At 34.2% G+C, this 19,376-nt stretch overlaps 1 protein-coding gene across 8 annotated transcripts in view; it reads right to left on the bottom strand.

Annotated features, from left to right (window-relative positions):
* Positions 1-19,376, bottom strand: part of Dmd (dystrophin) — a 2,209,767-nt gene that overhangs the window by 1,262,570 nt on the left and 927,821 nt on the right. For all 8 annotated transcript variants that reach the window (XM_028881805.2, XM_037198928.1, XM_037198927.1 and 5 more), the window contains exons 28-29: positions 18,071-18,205; positions 14,958-15,107 (exon numbers count right to left, since the gene is read on the bottom strand). In XM_028881805.2, the coding sequence (XP_028737638.1) occupies positions 14,958-15,107; positions 18,071-18,205 (285 nt within the window). The remainder of the gene's footprint in view (positions 1-14,957; positions 15,108-18,070; positions 18,206-19,376) is intronic.

Genomic DNA, 19,376 nt, shown 5'->3' with positions numbered 1-19,376 from the left:
GCCAAGCGTCCCTGCATAGGCCACAGGTTCCAAACAGCCAGCTCATGCACTAAGGATAGGTCCTGGTCCCACTGCCTGGGTCCTCCCTAACAGTTCAAGCTAATCAACTGTCTCACTTATCCAGAGGACCTGATCCAGTTGGGGGCTCCTTATTCTTTATTCCATACATGTATTTCTCTGAAACAGTAGAAAATACTGTGAAAAATGTTACTCTATATATCCCTTATCCACTTTCCTCTTTAAAAAGTAGTGCTCAATCCTAAACTACAGCACATCCCTCCCACAAAGCACAGAGAACATTTAATGAGAGAGGGTAAAAGATTATAAGACCTGGATATTAGGGAGGAATGTGGCAAAACAGTGTCTTCTGACCCTAACAAAACCATTACTCTTATGAAGTCATGAAGATTGTGATTGCCTACAAAGGACTAAACAAATCCAATCAGCAAAAATCCCAGCATAGATGGGGAGGAGCTAACAAAGTCCAACTTATGAGGGAATATCTTTTTGTGTGCTGTGAAAATATGTTGCTCTGATTGGTTGATAAATAAAGCTGTCTGGCCAATGGTGAGGCAGAATAGAGTTAGGCGGGGCATTCTAACTAGAGAGGAGGAAGGAGAAAGACACAACAGACGAGATGCTGCCATCTTCTGCCATGAGAAGTAAGATGTAAAGATATCAGTAAGTCACAGGCGATGTGGCAAGGTATAAATTTATAGAAATGAGTTAATTTAAGATGTAAGATCTATCTAACAAGAAACCTGAGCCAATAGGCCATACAGTTAATAATTAATATAAGGCTCTGTGTGTTCATTTGGGTCTGAGTGGCTGCAGGACCGCAAAGTTGTGGGAGCTGGATGGGTACAGAAATACTTTCAGATACACCCCACCCTTAGCTGAAGGGCTTTGGAAGTTGAAGTTTGTTGTGGTAGGAAAAGTGAATTATTCTTCAGTTAGTGTCTCCTGTTTGGTTACCTGTACTCCCATTGATGACAGTATGCCCACCTACATTAAGAACAGCACTAATTGGTCTCAGTGAGCTAGAAAAAGATGTGAAGTTGAGAGGCAGATGTTTGGGAGAAATGATATGAGCATAAAGAGTAAATTTAAGTTAATATGATAAAAATGTATAGCATACAAGTATTAAATTCTTGAAGAATGAATAAAAAGAAAAATATTATTTTAGTGTAGTTGTGCTTCAATATTAAATAAAAGGTTTGATTGCCACACATTAGGAATTTACAAAGTAGTTGAGAGAGAAGATGATTCTAAAGCAGCCATAAGTAATTAAGATATTAAAAGATGAATATCTAACTTGAGAATGGTATTTTTGTTACACAAATTAACTGATAATTCTAAATCTGGAGGTAATAAAAGCAATGGTCAAGTTTTATTTCAATAAAGATGAAAACTCTGGCCGGGCGGTGGTGGCGCATGCCTTTAATCCCAGTACTCGGGAGGCAGAGCCAGGTGGATCTCTGTGAGTTCGAGGCCAGCCTGGGCTACCAAGTGAGCTCCAGGAAAGGCGCAAAGCTACACAGAGAAACCCTGTCTCGAAAAAACAAAAAGAATAGATAAAAAAAAAAAAAAAGATGAAAACTCTGAAAATGATTCTGAAATGGCACACACATAAAAGGTTAAAAGTAATTTATCAAATTAAACAACTGATTTAGTTGTTTTTGTAGTTGACTAATCAGTTCCTTGCTCAGATATCATCCGAGAAGCTTCCTCTTGCAGCAGATGGGAGCGAATACAGAGACCCACTGTCAGATATTACGCAGATTGAGAGACCTTGGAACACTCAGTCCTAAAAGGGATGTCTCTATCATATCAAATCTCTCCCCTCACAGCTCAGGTAACCCTACAGAAGAGAAGGTAGAAAAATAATAAAGCCAAAGGGGATGGAGGGCACCAAGAAAAAAAGAATCTCTAAGTCAACATATGAGTAAAGCTCATATGAACTGACAGCAACTGAGTTACCATTCACAGGACCTTCATAGGTCTGCACCGGGTCCTCTGTGTACATATTAGGCTTCCAGTTTAGTGTTTTTATGGGATTCCTGAGCGTGCAGATGAGTGAGTCTCTGATTCTTGTGCTTTCTCTTGGACTCTTTTACTTCTGTTTTTTTTTTTTTTCTTGTTCAACTCTGATGTGATTTTTTTGTTTTATATTATTACCTTTTATTTTGTTATATTTTATTATTATCTTTTTGAAGCCTGTTGTATAATGAGTAAGAAAGTGGATCTGGGTGGAAGAAGAGGTGAGGAAGTACTGGGAAGAGTAGAGGGAAGGGAAACTGCAATCGGGATATATTATGTGAGAAAAAAATCTATTTTACATCATCATAATCTTCATCAATATTTCTTCCAAAACTTTGAGATTATAATTCCACCATTTCTTGTTGCCCTTTCCTCCCTTCAAAGCCTCTCATATACACATCCTTGCTCTTTTTTTTCAAATTCATGGCCTTTTTTATTAATTACTATTACAATCATGTGTGTGTGTGTGTGTGTGTTTGTGTGTGTGAGTATGTGTACATAAATACAACCTGCTCAGTCTGTGTAATGTATGTATACTCCATTGTTATTTGTACACTCATATTCATTGCTGCTCTATTTACAATACTTAGGAAATGGAAACAACCTAAATATCCTTCAGCTGACAATGAACAATGGAAATGTATTACATATATAGTATAGAATATTATCCTGAGGTATAGAAAACTGAAACCATGGTATTTGCAGGTAAATGAATAGAAACAGAAAAGATCATATTGAGTGAAATGAACCAGCCCTAATATGGCAAAAGTTACATGTTCTTTATCATCTCACTCCCCAGCTCTGAATCATTGATGTGATTATAAAAACCTGAAGTAATCACAGAAAACAGACAAGTTAAAAGTGTCTAAGGGCACAGGGGGGGGGGCAATAAACAGGGAATAATAATGTGTAAGTGAGACGAAAGGTGAAATGGGAAAAAAGAGGGTGTCTTTGTTAGGAAGGAAGTAAAGAAGGGATAAAAATAATAGTAGAGATTATGAAAAAGTATAAAGCAACTCAAATCTAAAAGGAATAATTTTTAAGTATCTTTAATAAAAGTATGTCAGTTTATAAATACACACACACACACACACACTTCAGACATATGACCCAACAATCCTGATCTGGAAATAACCTGATACTTTCCTCCCAGAGAACTAGGTTTGTGGTATCAAAAGGTGCCATGCAAACTTCCAAATGAAGGAATCATCAACAGTCCTGTTCACCTATGATACCTATGAACCACAACAACAACCAGCATGGCAAGACAACCTTTGGGTGCAAAAGTGGCGTGAATACCTTGGTGGTAACCAACAGCTCTCTAGTGGAACGCAAGAACCACCGAATGAAAGGGTAATCATGCCTGGTTTTGGAAACCTAACCTGGTCTCCAGGGCTAGTGAAGTTATGGATTGTAGAGCTGAACCTATAGCTTCCTTTCAACTAAATCAGCATCATACTTAAATACATTATAAGTTTATGTCCTTTTTCCCATGGATAATCATGGGTATTACTTTTCAAGGAAAATTCCCTTTTTAGCATTTGGAGACCATTACAGAAAACCGTAATCAATTACAATGCAGAATTCTGGAACACGGTCTCAAGTGACAAATCGCCAATAGAAATACTGCACCTAAGGTGCAGGGATCATTGTGGAAGAGGGAGTGCAGAATGTAAGAGCCCAAAGAAAAAGTGAGTTTGTTATGACTGTGTCTCCTAGAAATTTCAAGAGCTACAAATAATGTCTCAACAACATGACTGCCTAAACATGACCTGAACTAGGACAACAAAAATAGACATGCTAACATTGAACGGGGAGAGCTCACAGGGCCACAACCCTACATAGATCTATGGGCAACTAGGACATGCTGAGAGCATGAGAAATAGTCCTACCCAATGAAGAGTACAACAAATGGTTATCCAATACCAACTGCTAAGCTGTGAAAAAAGGCATATATTCAGTTTTCTTTCTTATGCACCCCAGAACCACTTGCTTAATGTAGGCACCACTCCCAGTGGTCTGTGCCCTCCCAAGCTAAACACTAGTCAGGAAAATGTCTCCAAAGACTTGCTTACAGACCTATCTGCTTGAGGCATTTTCTCTATTGAGGTTCCCTCTTCCTAAGTGACTCTAGCTTGAGTGACATTGGAAAAAACCCTAGGAGCACAACTTTAAGTCTACTTTTCCTACATTTAGAGGTTGGGTTATTTATTATCAGCACATATATTACAATATGCATATTAATATTGGTATAACTAATAGAATATTAATATAAATGGTTTTCCCCCTCAAAGTGTAGTTACTAATTAAAATGATTAGAGCAACAAGTATAGTGTCCACTATATTTCTAAAGACTAAGTCAGCTTGAACCCAGATGTTTATCCTGAGAGTCTGCTTGGAGTACAATATTTATACAATGATAATAGTTTTATCAGAGAGTATCCAACTTAGGAAAGTCAAGATTCATGGTATTTACTATGCTTTATTTTCATAAGAAAATAAAGAAGTATATTAAAAATATGGAGGAAAATGTAATTCCAAATGATGTTTCCATTATTATTAACAGGCTAAGACTAAGTGGGAAAAAAATCTCACCTGGAAGATATCAGATAATTTTTGTTGGTTGATTATCTCCAGTGAAATAATTAACCAACAATATTGTACAGAAATGGGGCTAAGTTCTTCTGGATATTTTTGAAAAGAATTGAAAGTATAAAAGCAATAAAAACATAATAACAATACTTGGCTGTGTCATCTTTTGTATGTAACCCAGGCAGTCACGTAGTAACATATTATAGGAGAACCCATACTTAGTCTAAGGTTCTGCTGTTTCTGTCAAGAACATTTTGAACAAGGACTCTACTTTTGCTGTTTGTACTAAGTCATTAAAGTATGCAACAGCTTTGATTACCATAATTTAGGGAAAATGACCAATAGCTAACAGGCTAAAATAAGAAGCTAAAGTAACTGGATAATTTAGAAGGAAATAGAATTCACACCAGAGCCACCAGGACATAGTGACATTGAAGCAGAATATCAAATGAAGAACTTCTGAATATTGCTATAATTGTCAGATAGGATTCTAAAGACTGAGGTCTTGGTTATTTTGGACTATAATCAAACACTTTTTTTCTGAGACAGGGTTTCTCTGTGTAAATCAAGCACTTCTTGAAGACAATAATTAAAGATAACACAACCAAGATTATCTTTTCTTTCAATTGCTTAGATACACATGTGTGCATGGTTCTGATTCAAGGAAGTATTTAGAGAAAATTGTGAGATGTTCTGACTGTATTCAATTTTACTGAAGGAGGGAAAGCATGATTTGAGTAGGCCCTCTTTTGCTTTGAAGTGTTGGCAAGCATTTTGCCTTTTTAACGGATCTTTATAATGAAGGAGATCCTATTTTAAAGACACAGTGATACCATTTGTCTGTTCCACTACCCATCCCCTCCTCAAGCAATAGCTTCATGAACCTTATACAAATTTCTCAGAGATGAATTTCACCATAAATCAGTTTTTTACTTTCACTGCTTTCCTTATCAAATTAACTTTGTCTAGTCCAAATTTTATCTTTTCCTTTCCAAAGTTAATCTTTTCATTTTGTCTGTCTTTTATATTACAACAACTTGATTTTACATGTTAAATATGTCTTACTATTGGATCTTCCTTTAACTGAAAACTTTCTGAAGTTACCATTGCCTGCCTCTACCCTCTTACTTTTTTTTTTTAATTACTAGCCCTTCTCTCTTGAATTCAATGCCTTATTTTTACTTCTAGGTCATTGTTACCTCTCACTTTTCTCTCCAGCACTTTTGAAGAAGGTGGCTCAAATTAGTAAGTGAATGTTTAAATGAGAGGTGAGCCATTAGTATCTATCACTGTTCTAAATACTTCCTGGAATATGGAAAAATTAAAAAAAAAACAGAGAAAACTATGGAAAGTGTTTTGCAAGTTCCAAGAAGGGAGTTAAACATTAAAACTTGCTAATATTACAATATTCCATTTTCTAGCACTATACCATTTTATATAACATGCAATAGTTCAAGAGATGGTACTATTCAAATAAAATTCACAGTATTCATTAGCTTTAAAAGTCTGTAACTGTAATATATCACTATTTTAATATATAGATCAACCTGTACTGTTATAACATTTTTTTTACTTAAAAGCATATTATCTTTAGCAGCAAAATAGAGGAAGAATCAGCATTTCCTTTTTCATCATCTAGTACTAGATAAAGTATCATTTTCTTATGATAACAATTTACAGCCAGAAGCCAATATTATTAATATTTTCTTTACATAAAGACACATTAATACAGAGTTCTAAATTATGCATAGATTGAAATTAAAATTATCTAATAAATACAGAAAACAAAAGTGGAACATTTAATAATTTCATCTTCTAGTTTTTGAGACAATATACTATATGTTATCCTTAAATTTTAACATAACTTAAAATTTAAGCTGAATAATATATATTAATTCTGATATTTATATACTTTATTCCTTTTTTATTCATGCCGACTTCATGGCAGCTTTGTTTCCTCTGTACATGCTTACTTTGATGTCAAATTTAAACAAACTAAGTCTATGAGGAAGATATTTTTCCTTATAACATATTTACATATGCTGCTGATTAGAGCTAGTAGTCTACAATTACTTTGATTTATTCATTTTTTGGAGTGGCAGACAAGGGGAGAGGAACCGACACGCAGGTGGAGGAGTCTAAGAAACAGCAGACACGACCAGACTCACACCACCAGGTTGAATCTTCCAGGCAGATTGCGAGGACCCCACCCATTTTTTTTTTAATTTATTAACATTGTCCTAAGAAATTTCAATATATATACTGAAGTCTCATCATTTGCATACTTTGAACAACTTTCTTATAATTCACATAAATCTTTTGTCTTCATACATACACCCTTATATACTAAAACATGCTTTATGCTTTCATAATTTTACTTACATAGTTTAACATTTTATTTTTCTTAATGACTTTTTTAATACCAAGAGATACAATAATATCAAGAAATGTATTTTCCATTGTTGTGTGAATTTATTCATGGAGGAGTAGGTGGTGTGGATAAGTAATAATGGTCAGAAATGAATGACTTTCAAAGAGACTAAAACTGTAATATTTCAAATCTTTACTGCAATTCAGACATTTGTGCTGTAGGATGATCTGTATGTCAAATTGCTCTGATTGGTCAATAAATAAAACACTGATTGGCCAGTGGCTAGGCAGGAAGTATAGGCAGGACTAACAGAGATGAGAAAAAAAGAATAGGAAGGTAAAAGGAGTCACTGCCAGCTGCTGCCATGACAAGCACTATATGAAGATGCCGGTAAGCCACAAGCCACATGGCAAGGTAAAAATTTATGGAGATGGATTAATTTAAGCTATAAGAACAGTTTGTAAGCAATATAAGTCTCTGTGTTTACTTGGTTGGGTCTGAGTGGCTGTGGGACTGGGATGTGACAGAGATTTGTCCTGACTGTGGGCAAGGCAAGAAAACTCTAGTTACGAAAGGCACCCAACGTGTTGGCAAGAGTTTCTACCTAAAACCTGAGAAAAAAGATTCTAAAACGGAGCTAAAAACCATTTCTAGTTGTTTCCTTCAAGTTAGTGGCAGCCTGTGTGTTTGAGCTACTATGGCAGGTTACTGGTGTGTGAGCTAGCTTGACCTGCAGTTTGGTGGGAATGAGGCCTCTGCAAGTGGCACATTAAGCTGCGTCACAGATTTAGCCTTTGCTAGTACAAAACAAAAAGAGGTTTCTGGGCTATATGCTGCTTTGATAGAAGCATAGACCCACTATTTCTGAGAGTTGATGGCTCCCAGAGCTGGCAGAAAACTTCCACCGCCATGTTGGAAAGCTGAAGTGGGCAGAGGCAGCAGCCACAGTGCTGTTTTAGTCTTAGAATGCTGAAGTTTAAAGCAGTAGGTTCAAGATAATATAAAAAATAAGCCACACAAAGATGGCTACCACACAGAGAATCTGGATTATGTTCTCTTTGATATTTGTAACTGAAGAAAAACATTTGATTGCAAAAGCTGTTGAGTTATACCAAAATGTATATTTTAAAGTTACCTTGACTTCAAAATTTGGATGTAAGGACATGTTGCTTGGGAAAGGAGGCTCTGCTTTTGTTTCCACAGAAAGCCAGAGTCTATGGATTTGTTCTAGATTAAGATACATCAGGTTTGACCAGCCAAGACCCCCTGAAACATCTCTGATGACACCAGGCCCAGATGATCCAACATCCAGAACCTTTTCAAGCCAACTGGCTCAGATGATACACCCTCACGGACTACTACATAATCATAAAATTTTGTTTGTGTCCCCAGAAGATACAGCACGCTCCCTCCAGCAGGAAGTACTAAGAGAAGCTATGCCCAAATTCCTAAATATACCAAGCTGGCTTTGGCGATGTGTAAAAGTTAAAACCTTCCTGTTTAAAAAAAGAAAAAGAAAAAGAAAAAGAAAAGGGGAAGTGCTGTGGGATGGTCTGTATGTCAAATTGCTCTGATTGATCAATAAATAAAACACTGATTGGCCAGTGTCTATGCAGGAAGTATAGGTGGGACTAACAGAGAGGAGAAAAGAGAGAACAGGAAGGCAAAAGGAGTCACTGCCAGCCACTGCCATGACAAGCAGTATGTGAAGATGCTGGTAAGCCACAAGCCACGTGGCAAGGTAAAGATTTATGGAAATGGATTGATTTAAGCTATAAGAACAGTTAGCAAGAAGCCTGCCACGGCCATACAGTTTGTAAGCAATATAAGTCTCTGTGTTTACTTGTTTGGGTCTGAGCATCTGTGGGACTGGGGGGTGACAAAGATTTGTCCTGACTGTGGGCAAGGCAGGAAAACTCTAGTTACAATTTGGTATTATAGAATCTATAACATTTCTCTCTTTCTCCCCACTATGGAAATTACAGTTCAAATGATACACTTTCTTGTGAGGAAATATGCTAGGGAACATAGAGAAATCTATAGCTCAAAAGCTCCAATGTACAAATGATACAACATTTCTGTTTCATATTTGTCTTCTTTGGGGAAATGCTATTAATGAATTCCTTCCCCAGAAGCATATTTAACACATTCATTGTATCACTATGCAAAGACAAATTAGGATAATTGTGCTGAGTATATAATTTTATAATATTTAATCTAGCATGCATAGTTATATGGTCCACATCAACATAAAAGTATTTTTACTGCCATAGAAAATAATGTTTAGTGTATCAGTAACAGTTGAGTGATGATTTTGTGAATAGTAATTTAAATTTTTAGAAAAGTAAGATGTGATATTGTATCCTAGGTCTGTGGAATGGAGAAAAACAGACATAATAATTACAGGAGAGCAGTATAATCAAGCCCCAGGGGTCAGGAGGGCAGCCATCCTCATTTTACTTGTACGTGTTGTGTATAAGGAAATAAAGTTACATGACATAGCTGGCCCAATGAAGACTTTGGATATTATGTCCCTGGAGATACAGAAACTAGAGGAGTTATCCTGTGACAATAAATGAAACATCTCTGCCCCAGGTAGACACCAACACATATGCATCCTTCTTGTGATGAGTCTCCCTAGCAAAGAAGTAATGACTCGGTTCTTTTGCTTCACAAGACCCCAGTTTTATACAAGATGACTGTTTAGCTCCCCTTATAGCTTTGAGTCAGATACTTAGATTTACTTACTATCAGTTGTCTTGATTCATTAAAAAAAATCCTAGACTTAACAGGGCAATACATGGTTCAGTGATCATAGGTGGATTTCCTATGTTATGATTCTCTACATCTACCCTGAAATGTTTACTTCTACATCTCTTCTAGTGAGGATGCTTCAAACTACATCTGCTAATCTGTATCATAGTCTCAAGGCATTTTAAGAGATGTAGCCTGCTTCTTCCTGGCAACGTAAGTTAACATCCTTTCTGCATTTTAAGATTATAAAATTTATTTCAGAATCCTAATTTGGAATTAAGTTTGACATTTTGTATAAGAAACATCAAAAGGACCAACATAAAATTGTCAGTCACTGAATAGCAAGCATTAATAATTACTATTATTATAGCTTAACATTAAAAAAATAAAACCACAAAGCACATTTTATTTTTTTAGACAAAAAGCTTTGTAACAAAATTAAACCCTGCAGTTGATTGACACAAAGCCAATTCTTTTCAGTGTGCCTTAAATCAATATTTGCCATTCTGGTCTATTTATCCTAAGCAAGATGTAACACTGAATAAACAATTTGTCATAATTATCTGAAACAATTAAAGGGTCTCTGCAGCTCTCTATTGTAACAGTTAATACTAAAGCAGAATTATCCAGTTATGATGTTTCTTCTTTTTCACTCTACCTCTTATTTTGTTTCAGGTAAAAGTGTTTCTAGACAGGGATTGTGGGATGGCTCAGTGAGTGGTTAAAGGCAGTTGCCATAAAAGCCTCTTACAGGAGTTTGATCCTCAGAACCTACCTAAAGGTAGAATGAGAGAAGCAACAAAGTTGGCCTCTGATCTTTGCTTTCATATTGTATTGTGTATACTCATACACTTCCATGGAAATTAAATGCACAAACTTATAGGCAGATATGTAAAAGATATGTAAAAGAGAAAAATATTTACCAAAGATTAAAAAAAAAACTAATTTCATGAGAAACTATAAAGGCTTTGGGTTTCTAAATATACAGTTATAATATATACCAGTATAAAAATATATGCTTTTAAAGAATCATTTCTAATAAATTCTATCATCATATATTTATTTTACAGGGAGATAAATTTCATTGCTATTTCAATGTAAATATATCATGTATACTGAATATATTCAACATTCTTCCTCCTGTTTCTAATCTCTTCTCTTTTTATTCCCCAGAATTTAATTTAGTATTAATATTTTTAAACTCATGATCTAAGTTTTCTTTAAAAGCTGAAAAATAAGAAAGGAGTGGTGAATGTCCCTACACTAACACAGTAACCCTAGCCCTGGAGAGTATGATGCTGGACAATGTTGAGTTTGAACCCAGAGTGAGATGTAAGTATGTCTCAAAGTACAAAAAATACGGGAAAACTATTCATTGCCAACAGAGTCTTCCCACTGTATCTACAACAGGTCTTACATGAATATCATAATATGCAGATGCTCAAATCCCTTATATAAAATGAAATGGCTGAAATACAACATACACATCTCCTTCCCTGTATTTACAAATTTTCTCTAGAATACTGACAATACAGTACTCAATATAAATATGAAATACATGATGTATCATTTTGACTAGGAACTAATGTTAAAAATAGTCTATATATGACCACTATAAATGCATATTTCCTAGATGTCCCTTTTCTGCAGATTGTTGAATGTCTTGATAGATTATTTGAAGGCATACATGGCCTATAGTAGTCTCTTTGTAATAGGTTGCTCTTATCCTTAATATAAACCAAGAATCACAGAGACTTGTGGTAAAGTAGTGAAATGCTCATGTACCTAGGTTCTATGTACAAAGACATTTGAATCTAAATACTCACAAATCTTTTGCCAGTTTATTGCTTTTGATATTCTTGTCATTTGTATAGAATGGATATATAAAAGTTCCATACTATAAAGCAATTTGAGAATAGAAAGAGAATAAGGTATAACTTGATTAGAGCAGTACTGAGGCCTTGATAACCAATACATTAATACTACTATTATCAGTATTCATTTTGTTGCATACTAAAACATCTTAGAAAATTTGTCACTTAAGTAGATAATAAAGCTAATATAATTTTCTTAAATTTACGTGATTTGGTATGACTTTTGAAGCTGTTTTCTGGTTTGTTAATCATTTCAATTGTTTCTATTACCAGAAAATATAGTATATGAAGAGTGAATTATGCCTTTAAAATGATTGAAATAATTTAGTTCTATTTGAATACAACCTCACATTCTGAAATTAGGGATGGGATGAAGCACATCTCTTTTAAATATTCATAGGCAATAAAATCCCTGGCTGTACGATTGATTTTTACAGGCAATTGAATGTTACCTTATCTCTGCATAATTGCAGCTACAGGAAACATTAGGTAGGCAATAAAAACCCCTTCAAACCTCTGACACAAGTATTTAATTGAGAAGAAAATGGGTAAGGCTCATCTTTGGATGAAAGAATATTTTGTTTATAATGGAAAATATGCTTCTCTGTTTCTAAGACAATAATGAATTAAAAACAAAGTCACAATTCTTGACTATAATTATTTTCTTTATCTGGTCCATCAAATAACAAATCCTGACTAGATAGTTAGCCAGTGAAAATATCCAAAGGAATAATACAATTACCATTTTTAGCCATTTCTCCATTGCTAAAGTAATTCATAATTTTTAATCAAGTGTCTAATTCATATGCTAGAATCTTGGTTTCTAACTATCATTTTGTCAGAAGACAAAAAAATAAGTGTCTGGGGGATGCTGAACCCCAAATAATATATCAGCAACACAATCTATATATGTAAACATCAATGAAAATCATGAAAGGGGATGGAAAGATTTTAAGAGCCAGAAGACCAGGATTCTTGTAGCTAGATGGTGTCACTTAGTTAAGACAGGGAAAATGTATCCACAAAATCTCAACAATATAGTTGCCTGACCAGTATAGTTAGAACACCATATAACATGCCAAAATTGACAGGGAAAATTTAGCATGGTACCACTTTAGATAAAGAGTTATAGCTGCTCAATGGCTGCTGAAAGGGGGAGAATTAATCTCTTCTGTGAATGACCTCCTGCACAGAATGTCCAGTGCAAGGTGTTAGCCCAGGACAAATGTCTATAAAATGTTATATATATATATATATATATATATATATATATATATGATACTTTGTGCAGCTACCATAGATTTGAGATAGAAGAACAGAGGAAAAATTTGAGGGGGGTGCAAGTAGTGGCAGTAATGCAAACACAGTATCCATGATTTGAAAATTATAAAAAATACATTTTAATTCACAACAGATTATTAAATACCAGTGCAACAGATTTTAAAGGTATTATCTCAGACAGAATACAATTTTCAACAAAGCACCAGATATACTTATTTGCATTGTCAAATGTCAAATAACTACAAGGTTATTATTGGCTTAATATGTATATAATAAACAAAATCAAGACTGGTGGTAGTTTTGTTTATTTTGCATGTATATTTAGTGATTTTATAATGATCTGTGGTGGTATTGTGTTCCCCAAAATATTGTGTACTCTAATAAATTTATCTGGGGTCAGAGAACAGACAGCCCCTAGATACAAAGGCTAGAAAATGGTGGCACTCACACCTTTAATCCTAGCATTCCAGAGATAGAAATCCCTCTGGATCTCTGTGAGTTCAAGGCTACATTGGAAATAGCCAAACTTGGTGACACACGCCTTTAATCCCAGAAAGCCAGCCTTTAATCCCAGGGAGTGGTGGTAGAAAGCAAAAAGATATATAAGGCGTGAGGACCAGAAACTAGAAGCATTTGGGCCTGGTTAAGATTTTGGCTGGTTAAGCATTCAGGTTTTTGAGCAGTAATTCAGCTGAGACCTATTCCGGATGAGGACTCAGAGGCCTCCAATCTGAGGAGACAAGACCAGTTGAGGATCCGGCGAGGTGAGATAGCTATGGCTTGTTCTGTCTCTCTGATCTACCAGCATGGACCCCAATAACTCGCCTCAGGTTTGATTTTATTAATAAGAACTTTTAAGATTCCTGCTACAATGATCTGTTTGATTACTGAGGTAAAAATGGAAAACACCTAATGTTAAGACTTAGGAACAGCCAGGCATGGTGGCACACACCCTTTATCCTAGCACTTTGGAGGCAGAGGCAGGTAGATCTCTATGAGTTTGAGGCCAGCCTGGTCTACAGAGCAAGTTCTAGGATAGCTAGAACTGTTATACAGAGGAACCAGTTTCTTGAACACATCCAAAATGCTTGATTACTTATAAGAAGTACACTCTCAATCCTGCTACAGACACATTGAATTAGTTATAGTATACATGTTTCATTCCTTTCAAAATTGTAATATATTTATTTATTTGCTTTCCGATGCTTGCCACAATGGAATAGGGTACATATCTATTTGTATAAAACTATTTGTTAGAAGATACGTGCTTTTTTAAAAAAAGCCTTATCATTTATTGAATCTATGTTATGCTCTTGGTTCCATACCTACCACTTTTAATGGAATATTTTATCACAGAAAATTTTTGGAATATCAATTATCACATGTGAGGATTTGGAAAACATATTACTCAGGACCACATATCCATTGAATTAGTTAGTAATTGACTTATGCAACACCCAGGTTTTACTTTTGGTCATGGTGTTTATTTGCTTTCCTATACTTGCCTTAATAGAATGGTAGGAGCCTGTTATTTTGTTTTTCTTTGGTTAGGAAGATCATGCCATGTATGTGAATCCTCATATACAAACACACCTTTATATATAGTATGGTGGTTTGAGTAAGAATGGCCTCCACAGGCTCATAGATTTAAATGCTTGGTCACCAGGAACTGGGCATAGTTAAAATGTGTGGCCTAGTTTGAGTATAAACTGAAATAAACCCTTTCTTCCACAACCTGACTTGGTCATGATTTTTCATAGCAGCAATAGGAACCGTAACTATGACAGTATATTAAATCTTAGTTATAGGACTGAGCATGGTATCCATTTTTGACATGTACCAGTTCCCTGTTAAAAACCATACTATTCATATATCTCTATGTATTACTTTTCATGTATTTTAATACATGTCAGAAGAATTCAGTCACTGCTATAAAATTTAATGCTGAACTAAACTAAAATTATTTTTCATTTTATTGGAGAACACTGTGTCTGTCATACATCTATAAAATGTATACTAAAGAGATTTTCCACTTCTCTTCATACCTCTTCATGTAGTTCCCTCCATCGAGAATTAAATGTCTCAAGTTCCTCATTGATCAGTTCATCCATGACTCCTCCATCTGTTAGGGTCTGTGCCAATATGCGAATCTGATTTGGGTTATCCTCTGAATGCTGCATCAAATTTTCAAGAGACTGAAACACATTTTCAATAATTAATATTTCTCTTTTTTTGTAAGTACATTGAATTTAGACACAAAGCTCAGTATCTTATCATTTACATACAAATTAGACAGCAATATAAAGCAAAATTTAATTTGTTTAATAAAATATAAAGAACATTGCTTTTTAAAAAATATCAGGATTACATATGATTTTTCACTGACTTGTCACTACTTTATAGACTGTGCTTTTAAAAAATGACATCATTTTCTTAGTGATGGCCTCTACTTTAAAACCTGAAAAGGTGGAATGCTCAATTTCTCACTTTTTTGCTCGTTTATTTGTTTTGGTTTGATCTGGCTTTTGTTTGCTTGCTTGCTTTTGTAATGGTCAGTGGCATGCAGATAGTGATTCTTCTGAAAATGTGTGTAGTGGCATCTCATATATCTGGTTCCTTTTAAAGAAACTCCTTTACTCTTCACATATTTTCACATCGACATCTTAGGACTGAAATTTGATAGAAATGACAATACACTCCTTCATGCTCAAAAGAAATCACCGGGTGATTTTGGTTGGACCATTGTCATTTCTGGGTAATTTCTTTTGTCATGTGTGTGCACGTGCATGTGCATGTGCGTGCGTGCGTGTGTATGTGTGTGTGTGTGTGTGTGTGTGTGTGTGTGTGTGTGTGTATGTGTGTGTACATGTTGAGTAATGAAGTTTTCTTTCATTTTATTTGTGGTTTTGCAGTTAAGATATTTCCCGACTTTTTATTTCTATTACAGCCTTATAATCCTTAACTGAAAAGAAAAGTTCAAAATTGACAGATTTGTCTGGAAGATTGTATAAAGAAAAATAATCTCAATGTCAATTTTAGGGATTCTAGGTAGTAAGCTATCCAATATCATTTCACAAGATTTTGAAACTATGTAATAAGTGATAGATACAGGGTCTAACAATTCTTTCAATGAGTTGTTGTTTCCAAAAACATGAAACTATCCCCAGAGGTATTTGTATGTCATTTTATGCATCTAAAATTTTCAAAATTCTGAACAACTTCAATATATTTTGCTTTTCAATTTACAGTGAATTAGAATATAATTATTTCCTAATTGTTTTGTAAAAGATATGCTTTGACATCTAAATCTTTAAGAAAAGCTCATCAAAATATTAATACAAAAATGTTGGTTTTTTTATATATATTTCATTATGTGTAGCAAATATCTGCATTTTACAGAACTTTTAATAGAGTGATTTTCTCTTCTTAATTCCTAACAAAGTACATAACCTGTTAACTAAATAAAAGGTAAGCCGGGCGTTGGTGGCGCACGCCTTTAATCCCAGCACTCGGGAGGCAGAGCCAGGCGGATCTCTGTGAGTTTGAGGCCAGCCTGGGCTACCAAGTGAGCTCCAGGAAAGGCGCAAAGCTACACAGAGAAACCCTGTCTCGAAAAAAAAAATAAAAAAAAAAAATAAAAGGTAAACTGATTAAATAAATGTAAACTGATTTTCCCTCTCCCAGAGTATCTTGAAGATTTAGAGGAGTGGGGGGAATATGATAAAAATGTAATATATGAATAATTAAATGAAAATGCAAACTAAAAAAAACATAAAAGCAATAAAAAATTAAGAATTCAATTATGGGAATCTTTAAAAGCAAGGAAAGTTAGAAGTACCACAGCTTTTCTATTTTTATTAAATACAGGTATTTTTTTTATTTAAAAAGCCTGTAAGAATAATCAGCAGCAACTTCATCAAACAAAAATTTACATGGAATAGTCTACAGATGGTAAATATTAATAATAAGGCCTTTTCCTCCTCCTTTACTGTCTCATCAGTATCTCTGAATGGCCTACATTTCATTAGCATGCATAATTATACAAACAACGGGACAATTTTACTTTTCCAAATATATCGCACACATGTTGATCATATTTACATCCCCTCATTTCCCTCATTACACCTCCTCCTTTTCTCTTCCCTAATACTTTATCTTCCATTTTCATGTTCTGGGGCTATTTTTTTTTAATAAGCTTTCACATGTGAGAGACATACAAACAACATGAGTATGCCAAATTTTTTCAAAGCATTACTTAAAATGTGGTATCAAAAGTTTAATCTGGTAGTAAGCATAGAATAAGATAATTTTCTAGGATAGCCACACCATCCCAGTCTTTATTCTGACTACTATACTTTTTACTGAAGGATGATAAGTTTTCTTTGTCTTTTCTAGAAAATGTATCACATTGTTTTTTTTATTTTACAAGGAATATTTGGTCAAGGAATGTTCCTGAGCAGGACAAGATCAAAGTTAAAATTTATCTACTTCTTATTTTGCAGCCACAAAGGTGCTATAATTATTTTACAGAACTACATATACTGAATATACTAACACTATATTTATTACATGTTTATGATAATCAAAACTAAGCAAAATGTATACAACATGAATGGCTAATTACACATTGGAAGATAATTTAATTTATACTTTGCATATGCACTCATTTAACTTTTCATATTTAAATTCTCTAAAATAAAACAAGCATGTATTTCATACATTATATTCATAACGTACTTATGTCATAAAATATTTATAAACATGAATTCAAATAGTGTTTACATGTTCTAGTTCAATAAATATATATCTTAAAACTAGCAAAAAATTCAATTAGCAAACAATTTAGCTGTACTCCAAAAGAAGATTTTATATTGAACTGTCTTTAGAAGTTTGTAGTAGATTTAAGCATGCAAGTGCATAGAAATTAGGAACACAAAAAAGGAAAATATCAAAGATAAGAAGACAAGTAATTCCCTTTTAAGTCTTTGAGATCTGGAAGTATCCTAGAGGGAACAAAGAGTTTATCCAAACTGCCAGGAATGAAGGATGAAGAGTAGCTACTTCCTCTTCCTGGTATTTTAAAACATTGTCTTCTCTTAGGTATTCAAACTTTTCAGTGCTGCATATAAAGTATCATTTAGATGAATTCGTGACTTACTTGTAGCACCTCAGTGATTTCTTCAGCTCCAGCAGGAACGTTTTCAGTTGTTTTAAGTTTCAATTCTAGTTCATTGAGCAACTTGTTTGCCTTCTCCAAGTATGACAATAACTCATGCCAACATGCCCAAACTTCCTAAGAAAGGAATGAATATTGCTGATTAAATATGTCCTCATAAAAGTAAGTAGGGAACCTTCATATTATAATTTTAAAACTTCTAAAAATTGAAAGTTTAATTTTCTACATTTCATTCTTACTTTACAGTAAATGAATTAAAATGCAACTAGATACTTTGGACATCTAATAACTCAGTAATTATGTCATTAAGGAAACAGTGTATTACTTGAATAAATTCAAAATCCAGTCATTTGCCTTTTAAAATTAGACATTCACTTACACAACAATCTTAAAAATAGAAAAAATCAAAACATATGATAGAATGCATGTATAAGCCTAAGTTATTTAAACATTTGTTAAAATTTAAATAATAATAATATTTAAATTTCCCAACAAGTCTATTAAAAGATAAATAAAACATCTAGTAGACACATGAAAATGAAGCCCATTATAGTCATTAAAAGTTGGGAGAGAGCCGGGCGGTGGTGGCGCACGCCTTTAATCCCAGCACTCGGGAGGCAGAGCCAGGCAGATCTCTCTGAGTTCAAGGCCAGCCTGGTCTCCAAAGTGAGTTCCAGGAAAGGAGCAAAGCTACACAGAGAAACCCTGTCTCAAAAAACCAAAAAAAAAAAAAAAAAAAAAAAAAAAGTTGGGGGAGAAAAAAAAAACTAATATGGGGCTTGAGAGGCTCAGTGGTTTAGAGTACATACTATTCTTAAATAGGCAACAAAAGGCTTTTTCTATTTTTTAAAGAAAGAACATGAAATTGGATAGGTAGATAAGAAGAAAAGACCTGGGAGAAGTTGGGGAATTGGAAAGACAACAATTTAAAAAATATTTCATGAAATTCTCGAAGAATGATTTTTTTTTTAAAAAAGAAAGGTCATTTCGTTTTGAAATATTTGAAAGAAAAGAATAATAATAATTATTCTTTCAACATTTCCCAGATAGAAATCGGTTGCCTTAAAAAAGAAAATACACAAATAAAAATAATTATATCAAGTGGTGTAACATGGATTGATATTATAAATAAAAGTATCTGGTGAAACGAGCAAGCACTAAGCAATATGTATTTAACCATTGTTTATAATCCTCAACAATGAACAAAATATTATTTTATTTCCTTCTTTTGAAACAGGGTGTGACTAAGCACCTCTGGCTGGCCTAGAACTCACATAGAGCTACATGT

Source organism: Peromyscus leucopus, chromosome X (genome assembly GCF_004664715.2).
Source record: "Peromyscus leucopus breed LL Stock chromosome X, UCI_PerLeu_2.1, whole genome shotgun sequence".
NCBI classification, from domain to species: Eukaryota; Metazoa; Chordata; class Mammalia; order Rodentia; family Cricetidae; genus Peromyscus; species Peromyscus leucopus.
This window is presented reverse-complemented; position numbering and strand designations above follow the sequence as displayed.